This window comes from Emys orbicularis, chromosome 2 (assembly GCF_028017835.1).
Source record: "Emys orbicularis isolate rEmyOrb1 chromosome 2, rEmyOrb1.hap1, whole genome shotgun sequence".
Lineage (NCBI taxonomy): Eukaryota > Metazoa > Chordata > Testudines > Emydidae > Emys > Emys orbicularis.
In genome coordinates, this window is record NC_088684.1 from 200,837,017 (window position 1) to 200,849,216 (window position 12,200).

At 40.4% G+C, this 12,200-nt stretch overlaps 1 protein-coding gene across 1 annotated transcript in view; it reads left to right on the forward strand.

The window, feature by feature from the left end:
- Window positions 1-12,200, forward strand: part of GLI3 (GLI family zinc finger 3) — a 236,148-nt gene that overhangs the window by 149,570 nt on the left and 74,378 nt on the right. The window contains exon 4 of the mRNA XM_065398399.1: window positions 7,103-7,308. Coding sequence (XP_065254471.1) covers window positions 7,103-7,308 — 206 coding nt within the window. The remainder of the gene's footprint in view (window positions 1-7,102; window positions 7,309-12,200) is intronic.

The following is a 12,200-nucleotide window of genomic DNA, read 5'->3' on the forward strand; positions in this document are numbered from 1 at the left end:
GAGATCCCCTGCTTATCTCCCATCCTGGGACATGTGGCTGAACGCTAAAGCAGTATGTGAAGGTGGGGAAAAAGCAGGGGGGCATTAGTGGGTGAAAAAAATATGGCGTTTTTTCTGTTTCCTTGATGAATTCTAAAAATATTTTGACTAGCTCGACAGTAGGTTGAAAGAACAGCTAGAATATTTTGTCCATTTTTTTTTTTTTTTTAAATTTCAAACTTTGAAAAATTTGACTTTGGACGGCTAAGGGAAAGAATCTTCCCCCTCCTTCACATCCCCTGAAAGCTGCAGAACAGACTTTGAGGGCTAGGGGGAGAGAGAAACACTCCGCAGCTGTGTTGCCAACCAAAGGCCTGGTCTACACTTAAAAGTTGGTTGACATAGCTGTGTCAGCTGAACCCCCCCGTATAGACACAACTAGGTTGATGGAATAATGCTTCCGTTGACCTAGCTACTATCGCTTGGAGGGGAGGGGGGTGATGTTCCTACAGTGATGGAAAAACGTCTTCCATTGCTGAGGAAGCATCTACATTGTGGCGCGACAGCAGCCTACTTACGGCCTCGTAGCTGGGCCAGTGTCGCGCCTGTAGAGACGGCCTAAAAGTTGGAGCCATCTGTGCAGCTGTCATGCCTCACCCCACTCCACTGTCAATGGAGGGAAAAGACTGGGAAGCGCTCCCCCAAGTCCCCACTACACACTGTTAAGCAGGGGGCTACTGCAGAGGTGTGCCCCACAGGATGCGGGAGGTACACCCCTGCTCACCCCTGTGCAGTCTCTCCAAATCCTGCCTACACCTCACCCCAATTCATAGCAGAACTGCAGTAGTTCCAAGAGACCCTCCGGCCCTGTGGAGGAAGGGACATGATTTCCCCTCTGTCTGCAACTGATCTGAGAGCATTTGATTTTTCCTTAATTTTAAAGATGAGCACTTATTTAATGGTAAAATGTGGTTCCTCTGCAGTCTGCTTTCTATCATCCCCCTCCCCTCCAAAAAATAAAAGTGACTGCAGAGCTCCTGTGAAGTGCTGGGCAGGCAGCACTCTGAATGGAAGTCCTCTATCCACACGAGCCATTGAGCACAGGCCGTGGCAGGGTAAGGCTCCATCCATACAGTCCTTGGCCTGTCTGACCAGATTGCCAGTGACAGGGACTAATTTTAGTGATGAGAATACCTGTCCCTTAGAACTGGATGGGGGAAATCAACTCATGTTGCATAGTATGCTGTCACTGCTCAGGTGGCTGTGACGATCATCGTCAACCTCTGCCATATTCCTGCATGTTAGCTAGAGCGATGGGTCTCAAACTCATTTAATCGGGCCTCCCTTCTTATTGTCCGTCGTCATTTACATATGTTTCCCCACCCAAGTACATATACCACCACACAGCTCTGAAGGCAGAGCGGAGAGCAGCAGCTGCTGACTGGACACCCAACTCTGAGGGCAGCACCGTGTCAGCAGCAGCACAGAAGTAAGGGAGGCAATGTGAAACGTGATATGTGTCTATCACTTTTTACAGCTGACTTAGCGCCCCATTGACACCCTTACTTCTGTGCTGCTGCTGCCACCCCAGGGCTGACAGCCTGCGCTCCACTGCCTCCAGGTGGGGGATTGGGTGAGGGAGAGGAGAGCCTGAGCCTGGGTGGCAGGGCTCCAGTTGTCCCCTTTATCCCCACCTTCTGGGTGTGCAAGAGCCCCAACCACCTTCTGCACCAGCCCCAGCCACCCATGACTGACAGCCAGAGCTCTTCATCCCACCCCCCCAAAAAGCACGCAGCTTGCACCTCCCTTGACACATTTCCACACCTCCCATGGGAGGCCCACCCCAGAGTTTGGGAACAGCTGATCTAGAGGCATAAAGGCTCTCTAATGCTGTCAGTCCCCTGACTTATAACCTTCCTATCAATGCTGCAAATGAACTTGGTAACAATTTCCAATAAAACTGAAACGCTTTGGAAAGCCCTGAAAGCGTAGCCACTATTTAGTGTCAATAGAAGAACCATGGCAGCCCCACTGAGATTGTATCGGGTACAACAACCTGTGAATAGGGCACCGCATCTTGGAATAGGTATAAATAGTTCACTCTTGTGCCAGTTACAAAAGCCCCATAGTTGCTTCCCGAGTAAAGAGAAAAAAACAACTGCAGAAACAAAGTGAGGAAATGTTTCTTCAGAGCTACAAGGAAAGTGCAATAGAATTCCAACACTTATATTTATAATTTTGGTGTATTTTATTGTTTGTAGTTGACTATAAGAGTGTTACCTATATATTTCAATGTTTGTTTTACGGGTTTCCTGGCTGCTCCCTCTCTATTCAGTTAAAAAAACACAGTTTGGTCACATCTTTTAATAGCTCCTACCCATTGTAATGTGCTGGCTTTTAATTTTCCTTCTCTTCCAGAAAGAATTTTGAATGCACTCAGTTTTTGTTTTTAAAAAGCTAAACAGTAAGTTAGTAAAAGATGTCACCGGTTATTGGTTTGATGAGGATTTCTGTGGTTGCAGTTGTAAACAGCAAAGCAAAATGTCACTCCATCTCCCCTGATAGGTAACTGTCAAATCAAATGTCTTACCTACAGTACAGCACTGGTCATAAAAAGTGAACATTGAACGACAGTGAACATTAAACACTGCAGTATCTGCAGTGCTGCATAGCTTAATGGCGAGTGCTGAACAAGTATCGCTGTGTACGTTGTTTAAAAAGGTTGACATCTTTATTAAATCATCCAGAAAAAGTCATGACAAATGGGAAAGATATGTTTACTGGTCCAGCTTCAAACCCCAAGCTCCCCACATGCTGATTGTACCCCTCCTGCACAGAAAATGGATCAGCAGCCTGTTTGACATCCTCCTCGCGTCCTGTGCAGAGTTGTTTACAGAGTTGGTATCTCCACAGGGGGAGAGGCCAGAGACTTGGTAGACTGACAGTGGGCGGTTTACAGCCTTGCATTATATGGGTGGGGTGGTCTTGACATGTGTGTGTGTGTGTGTGTGTGTGTGTGCGTGTGTGTGTGTGTGTGCGCGCGCGCAACTTGTCCCCTTTCAGCCCTGAAGACATTGCCTGGAAAAGGGCAATTAGCTGTTCCCTTAAGCACTCCTCTGGTGGGGCAATGGAGGTAAGAGGGCGTTCGGAAGGCAAGGCAGGAGGAGGGCCACTGGGTGAACAGAGCCACTGTGGAGGTTTTATCGGGGTGGTTATGTCTCCAGCAGTTCCCTAGAGACCCTTCAGGTGTTGGGGCCGCCCTACAAATCATCCCTGAAGAGGAACAACCCTGCTCTTCCATGCTTTCTTCTCCCATAGCCTCCACCTGTAGATTTTCCCTTGGGGAGGTGGGTGTTATCTGGCTCACAGAGTGATTTAATGAGAATCAGCTGAATATACCATTATGAAAAATAGAAGCAGTAAAACACAGCCCCATGGTCTCTTTTACTGAAAGCTGGAAACATCTCTGTCTCCAAAGAACTATTCAGAGTACAATAGGAGTAGTGTTGCCAGGGCCTCTGGGAGTAGATACAGCAACACTGAGGCCCCGATTCAGCAAAACACTTGCATGTGCTTACCTCCCTTTGAAGTTACTTTAAGCACCTGTTTAGCTGCTTGCTAAGAGGGATGGGGTTACTGAGGTGCTTAAAGTTAAGCACACACTTAAGAGCTTTCCTGGGCCAGGGACTTAGCTACTATGGTGATGAATGCTACAGGAAAACATATGGGTAGATTAGATAGATTGTAACACTGGGTTTATGCAGATTTCCTTCAAAACATCGGATCTCCGTGGAGGTGGAGAACCAGATGCCTGCAAGCCTCTTATTATACAGCAGGTAACATAGAAAGAGCTCCACTCTCCCACAGGATATAGAGATTTTCACTTATGTGAGGGCAAGGATGATTATGATACAAAATTTACAAAATGAGGCGTGACGTTCCGAGCAGTTATTGCTGAAGAAAGTGATCCCGCTCCTATTAAAATCAACAAAAATGTTTCAATTGCATTCAGTCGGAGCAGGCTCGGACCCAAAGTAGAACCAGCTACATAAATTCTTTATCTGTCAGGGTATGTGAAGATCTGTCATGTGCCATGCCAATGTCCAGTGGACTGCCATCATTTTTTGTAGTTGGATTGTCACTGAATTATGCTATGAAGATCTCCCAAGTCCATGCTGCTTTATTCTTTGTCCATTATTTACACAGTGCTCAAAGTGTGCTAGGTGCTTTGTTGACCCATAAAACACAGTTCCTACCCAAAAATACTTACAGTCTAAAATTAGACCCAATATTAGGAAGAAGCAGCTAATAGTAAGGGTGTGAGAAAGGGAAGGACAAATATTTGCTCTTGTTTGGCTATGTAACCTTTGATCTGTTTTTGTTGTCTGGTTTTTGTTTTGTTTTGTTTTTATAAAAAATAGTGAGGGGAAGAGAGTGAAACAAGGTAGCTGAGGTGATTAGAGGAGGGTGGTAGCATGTTACACTCAGATGTTGGGGAGAAATCAGAAAACATTAGTCTGGAGTTGAAAAGTTTAATATTGAGTCTGATGACATTCCCATATGCTGCCCTGTACATGCTGCTCCTCCTAGCCTGTTGGAGATTAGTGTTTTCCAGGGACCTAAGGCCTTTCATAGTCTTCTCAGAAGCTTGCTGGGCCCTGTGAGGGAGGGCTTTCTGGAAGAAGTGTCCTTGAATGGCTCCCATTTGATCTGGAAGGGGGGAGGTGGGCTGGCTTGTCTGGCTCTTAACCCTGTTCTTGCTGCTGCCCTACTTGGCTGTTGACCAGTTGGAGAACAAATGATTGAGAATAACATAGACTTTCAGCCTATTGACAAAATCCATTGAACAGTTTACTGATCAATATGCACCAGATAACATCAAGGCTTTTGCTTTGTGACATTCAATGTGGATTTCTAATAGTTCTTGATTTGTAACCATAGCCAAAAAACAAGACTGCAGAATGATATTGTGAGGTTCCAAATTTGTGCTCTCAGTGACTTTCAGGTTACCTTTGCTCAATTTAACCAATCCAAGTACAATATTTTCTACCCTGCTGGGATGGGAAACTCACCCTGTGATGTGATGTCCAGCAGTGTTCTTTCTGCCCCTTACATCATTATCAGTTAAAAAGATTCTGTGACATGAACTTTACATGTCAATTTTTGTCAATGAACCACAAAACCAGCTTCTTCTTCCATAAATTGTGAGTTTTACTGTGGAAACAGCATTAAAATCTTGTTTTGATCAGTAAAGCAATGATAACTCAAAAACATACAGAGAAAAGATGCTTTGAGTAATGGTTGCTTTTCTAACTATAACTACACTTTAAACGCCTGTAAAGGTTAATTGGTCACTGGTTAGGTATTTGTGGATAATTTGCTTGGGTCCCAATGAAATTATTCCATTGCCAGAGTCTGCTTTTAACACACAAAAATGCAGGGGCATAACATAAACGTTACAGCAAAGGGACATTTTCAGGTGTGGAAAGCAAAAAGGGGTTTACCTTGAAAATAACCTTCTCAGTGAAAGAAACAGACAAGTGCCATATAAGTAAAAAAAAATGGCGAAATACAAAGAAATAGAAAAAAATCTTTATTCCCCAAATGTTATGACCCCCGTGTATTTCTTTCAGGGAGTCTGGTATCCAGTTAAGAACTAATAACTTTGATCTTTGTCCCATTCGTACATTAGTGTTTCTGAGCTGATATCTGAGCAGAATTGACTCTTACCTCAGATTACATTTTGTTGCCTTATAAGTGACAACAACAACCCCCACTGACTGCGGTGTGTATGTTACGAAAATACATTTCTCTTTTTTATTATTCTGTGTAAGCCAGCAGCATCAAAGAAATGAGCTGCCCCAACTGGTCTCACAGCTGCTGCTTGTCTCTGTTCTGTATATACGCTAAATTAATTGGAAAAACAGGGACAAAAAGGCATTTAGTTCAGGTCAGCTTGTTCAACTACAGCAAATACATGACAGGCTAAATCACTGTCTTTCGCGAAAGAACTGGTTGGCACGGGTGAGCTCTGCAACCCTTCCTTATGAAAAAAGTTTTTTTTTCCAGTGCCTTGGAGCATGGATGCTGTGAGAGGAGGTACTCGGCACAGAGCATGGGCATGGTCCTATCAGGGTGTGATGTCAAGGGGTGTTTTCAGGACAGGTTATTTGTCCTCCTCAACCATGAAGTGGCATTTCAGCCTTAGTTCGTTACAGCTTCGTGGATGTAGCTTAAGAAAAAAATTCTGTTCCTCCTTAATAACAGTGATGTGGTTAATTACTGAATTCTTGTTGTCGGCGTCAGGTCAGTTTGTGGCGCCATGCTAAAAACAAACATATGGAGAACCTTTGTTCCGTTGCCGTCTGGTTTTTGGCATCGTACGTGTAAATGAGCATTGTCAAAAATAGTTGTAGAAAAGCCCAAACCTCGTAGTGGTTTACAAACTGTGGATCATCTGAATTTTTTTATAAATAGAAACATGCACTTTACAATAAGGATAAATTGGCAAATCAAGGAAATGGGCTCAGGTAGATCTTCTTAAACTTCTTCCAGTAGAATCATAGAATATCAGGGTTGGAAGGGACCTCAGGAGGTCATCTAGTCCAACCCCCTGCTCAAAGCAGGACCAATCCCCACACAGATTTTTGCCCCAGATCCCTAAATGGCCCCCTCAAGGATTGAATTTACAACCCTGGGCTTAGCAGGCCAATGCTCAAACCACTGAGTTATCCCTTTTTAGAAGTTGTAAATTATTAGGCATCTCAGCATGCATTTTGTATTATAGCAGAAATTGATATGTGGTGTACATATTTAATGCTAGTTAGATTGGTTTTCTTCTGAAATCCAAAGGAAAATAAATATGGAGTGATGTAACGTGTAAACTGAAAACCGGCTTACATTAAAAATGGGTGAGAGAAATATTACTAACAATTGGTTCATAGAAGAACTCGTTCCCTATTCTTTTCTCTCCGGGCAGTGGAAATTAGTGGAAGTTATTGCATGTTCAATCCAGTTGTTCTTTATAGAATGAATATTACCTTACAGTTATTTTTTCTGTCCACGTTTGTGATCTTGACTATATAGATAATCTTTCTTTTTTCTCTCTCTCTCTTTATTCCAGGCCTTCTGCCTTATCTAGTAGCCCAACATATTCAGATCTTCCGTTCATTAGAATTTCCCCACACAGAAATCCGGCTGCAACATCAGAATCTCCCTTCAGCCCTCCTCACCCTTACATTAACCCTTACATGGACTACATCCGATCACTGCACAGTAGCCCGTCTCTGTCCATGATCTCGGCAGCCCGTGGACTCAGCCCTACAGACGGTGGGTTTAAGCCTGGCTTCCTGTTTGCTGTCATTGTGGCAACTTAAGTTATATTAATCTTGTCAACATTTCTCTTTTTTTCCTTGTTCAAAGCAGCTTCAGCAGATTTGTCAGCCATATTTATTATGTCATAAATGTTTCAATACTTCATCAGCCTGTTGCTGGTCATTTGTACATTTCACAAACGTTGAAACTTCAGCAAAAAAGAAGAAGTTCTCATTCAAAATTAAAAATGTAACAATGTTTATGGCTTTAATATCTTCCTTTTTGTGGGACAGACAGTGGGTATGATTCTGACCTACCTTAAGCCAGTGTAAATCAGGAATGCCTGCACTGAAATCAAATCAGCTCGTATAAATCAGCATATCTCCAGCGAGTTCAAGAGATATATTGTGTTGGAAAGGTCTTTTCCTTTATTAAAATAGCAGTTTTATTATCTTAACAACACACTCACTTGCTAATGAGGGTCATTATATCTCTATTTAACTTAAATTGAGCTACACCAATTTATACTAGCTGAGGATAAGACGAATGAAATTTCACTCATATGAGATATGTGACTGGTGATCAGAATCAGGTGCAGCATATTTAAATGACTCACATTTAGGCAGCATACAAGGAAAGTGATGTTCCCTGAGGTCTGAGTATGATGTAGATATTACCTCCCTGTTTATTCGGATGTAAACTAAATTATAAAGGACCAAGATCTGCAATCTCTACTCAGTCCTTAGTCAAAACTCCCATTGATTTAAATTTGAATTTTCCCTTAATGAGCAATGAACAGAATCACACATGGGCTGGATTCTGAGAAGTGTGTTTTTTAACAGTACATTAGTAGTTTGACGTTTCAAAATTGCTATATTGTGCTGAGTGGAGTTATAAATGGGCCAAATTAGCAAGTGAGTATTTAGTGAAGATAATTAAACTACTATTTTAATTAAGGAAAAGCTCTTCCCAGTGCTCACACAAATTTACAAAACAGACACACTGCCTTTAGCAGAATTTGAAAAATGAGTAGTGTACTCTGTTCAAATGGATGACTAATTAATCCTCACTTGTAAGAGCCTATACCTTTACTCTAATCCATTAGTTATGGGTGCGTATTCTTCTTATGAGAATAAATTTTAATGACCTAATGTCAATCAAAGTGTATGTGTGCATGTAGGGATTTCCACTGGTGATATAGACAGCCTGGTTGTTGTGTAAATCATTGTTAATTCTACACATTTTATTTTAACAAACAGTGTTATATGATGACTGGCAAAATCATTTTAAAAGAACACTTTGGTGATTATTCAGAAATCCTTATCTTGCCACAAAGAAGTTCTATATGTTTATTGTAGAATATATATGATACAACTTTTTAATAGCTTTTTGAAACATCTCTCTCTTTCTCAATCTCTGACATGCCCTTTCCCCACAAATATTTTTATATTAATATATGTACATGTATATTGGCATACACACATACATATGCAGAGATGTAGACATATGTTCACTGTATCTGCAGTAAAATCTGTCTTAAGGGATCTCTCAAGAAACTACAAATTAGACAGGTTAGAACAGAACCAATTGTAATCTCTTATGGCAGTGATTGTATTTATTTTTGCAAACTGTGTACAGAATTGAACATATTGTAGGAACTAAACAAATAAAAGAAAATTTAATAAACTTTCCTAATAAATAAAGTTAGTACTCAGTTTATGTATTTGAGCAGAGTCACCTCTTAAGACCAGAGATTGGCTAATAAAGATAGATTCTAAAACATTCTACTGCATACTCTATGTGTATTTATATATTTGATTTTCAATGTATAGGTACTTACATAGCACGATGATAGCCACCATAGAGTGCGTGCATGTATGTGAGTATCGTGGTATACATACAGCATGTAAACTATGCAGTATAATTTGATTTATAGGCATACCGCCATGAGCCAAAAAAAGTCCTGAATTCTTAAATAGCCCTAATTATGAAAGTGGAAGCTTTCACACAGCAAAATCCTTGGGAAATATAAGTGGACAAAGAAAAATTACAAGGACTTGTGTAAGGATTTATAGCTTTTATTATCATTGCATTTTAGTTGCATTGTAATTACACTTTGATGGCATATATTTATAAAGTGAAAGAGTTAAAGTGGTAATATAACTTATGAAGTAAATTTATGCATATACAGGCTTTTTAAAAATATTGATATAAAGAACAATTTAATAACTGCTATCAAATGAGATTCCTACATAATTTCACTTATACTTTAATTCCACCTCAGTTGCACATGGAAATTAAAAAATCAGCATACTGCCATCTCTGTTGTCCAGCATGAAGTTTCATAGGTATCCCAATAAAAAAACTATTTAATTAAAGGTTGTAAAATATGTTGTATAGAATTCATAGTTAGCTAGGTTAGCCAGTCAAGTATGGAACTCTAAAGCTCTTATTCAGGCAGATCTACCCAGATCAGACCCTAATCTCCCTTGTTTGTTGACACTTCCTACCACATTTTGGACTCTACTGGAATGCAAATAATAAATAATAGTTCAAGTGTATACCTGTGTACACACACAACGCTAAACGTATAAGTGGCTTGATTATAAATTCTGCCACGCACAGTTTGCATTTGAAGGCATGTAAAATTATGCTGTTTTTATTAAAAGTCACGATGCCAGTTAAATTGCTTTAGGTCAATTAAATAATTTTTTGGGGGTTCAGTCCACAGTTGCATTGATCCTGGGATGGCCAGGGGCCAAACAGCCCATCGCATAATGTAGAGCAGCTTTAAAGCTGCTCTAAGTTATGCAACTTGTAGACAATGGCTACAGCACCTGAGGATCTGGCTGAGTGCTTTGCATACCATGTCATTGACTCACCCAGGAAAACAAGTGGTGTGGAGCCAGCTCTGCTGGCTTTGGTCCACCCATGGATTTCCCACAGCAACACAAAGGAACTAGAGATGGGGCTGAGAACTGAGCCAATTGTTATGTGTATTGCAGTAGTGCCCACTATGCAGGGGGTGTGATTCTTTTCTGATTTACACAGATGTAAAGCAGGAGTAACTCCATTGAGGCTACACTGGTGTAAAAGCTGGTGTAAATGGGAAGAGAATCAGGACAGCAGTCCTTGCCCTGAACAGCTCAAATTCTAAAGGTCCAGTCACAGGGCAGAGCTAGATTTAGAATCCCACTTAATGGGGTAATCCTGCAAATATGCCCATGAGGAACTTTACGTATGTGAGTAGCCACATTGAGCTTTGCTTTTATAAAATACTTATATATTTTAAAAAATAAATTGCACATCATAACTGAACTCAATTACCCTTCAACCAAGCCATTATTAATTTGCCAATTTCTTGTATTTAAAAAGGGTCTTAAGGAAAGATTTCTTAAGGAAACCAAAAATTCTTTCAATTTATGAAACATTGGTAATATAGTTATGTGCTCACTATATTCCTTTATAGGTTCTGAAGCATTTCATTTTAAAGCTTGCAGCCAATGTTATTGTTAGTTAACCCAGACACTTATGTCAGAAAGCTCAGGAAGTGTTTTAAGTGTGTCTGGAAAGATATCATGGTCGTCTACTACTGTAAAACTTTAAAATCAATGACTCAGTGTAATGAGTGAGGGTTTTTTTTAAATTTGTGGTCAAATATTTTTCTTGTCATTTTACAGAAAGTGACAGTGGCAAGGTGTGGATTATATTTATTTTAGAAATCAATTTGTAATTTGAAAACAAGAAGAATGCTTCTCAGCTCACTTCTCTTGCGGTTTCCTTTCCTGCACTGTCTAAAGTCCTTTTATTTTTCTTTAACATTTCCTAAAGTTTGATTTAAAATAATGTTTATTCTTCATTTATGTCAGATCTCATGATATAACAGAGAACACTTTTTATTTTATAATATAGTGAAATACTCTGTCAATCCTATTCCTGTAGGAGCTCCCACCCCAACTCTGCCATTTCATTTTTCCTTTTAGAATAAACCTGGATCCTGTGTTTGTGGTGTTTCATTTAGGACATGATCCTTCAAACACTAATGCAAATAAACCACTTTACCCGTTAGTAGTCCTATGTGAATAAAATTATTCAGTGTTTGCAGGATTAGTGGTTAAATTTGTATTTGCACTCAGAACATAGCCAATGAAATGGTGGAAGAATGGCACTGAATAACAAGTATAAATAGGAAAATACTCTGTTGCAGTACAGCACTTAAATCTGAGGATCTCAAAGTACTTTATGGATATAATGAACCGTGCTGCACAACATTCTTATGAGCACAGTTAGGGAAGTATGATTATATCCACTTTACAAATGGAGCAGTTAAGGACCAGAGAGATAGCGTGATTTGCCCAAGTTCACCCAGGAAGTCTGTGGCAGAAACAAGAATAGAACCTATCTATTCTAATGACTAATCTTCTGCTAAATCCATGAAACCATCTATTAATAGCATCAGAGGGCCACTGAAATGAAATATTAGTCCAATGTTACTTCAGTTCATGGCATGGAGTTTAGTGATGCTTGAAAATTGTATGGAGGAAAAACAGATCATGAATAATTTTTGCAGAAAAAGAGGTTTTTTATGAGTAAAGGAGATTATCTGCAGGGGATTGGATGATTCATGAACACAGTAATGGCATATACAGCCTCTCTCCTCTATGGCTCTGAGCCTTACACACCTGAGTAGACCCATTGAGGTCATTGGGACCACTCTCATGAGTTCCATTACTCAAGTATATGTTTGTAGGATCGGGGGGGCCTTACTCATTAACATGAATCCAGCCTTTGCTAAAAATGCCTATAAATTGTTCCTGTCTGACAACTAATTTGCTTGAAAGAAATTAATTTGTCCTAGTTCAGTTTTGCATTTCACAAAATATTCCCCCATTGATGACATCCTTTTG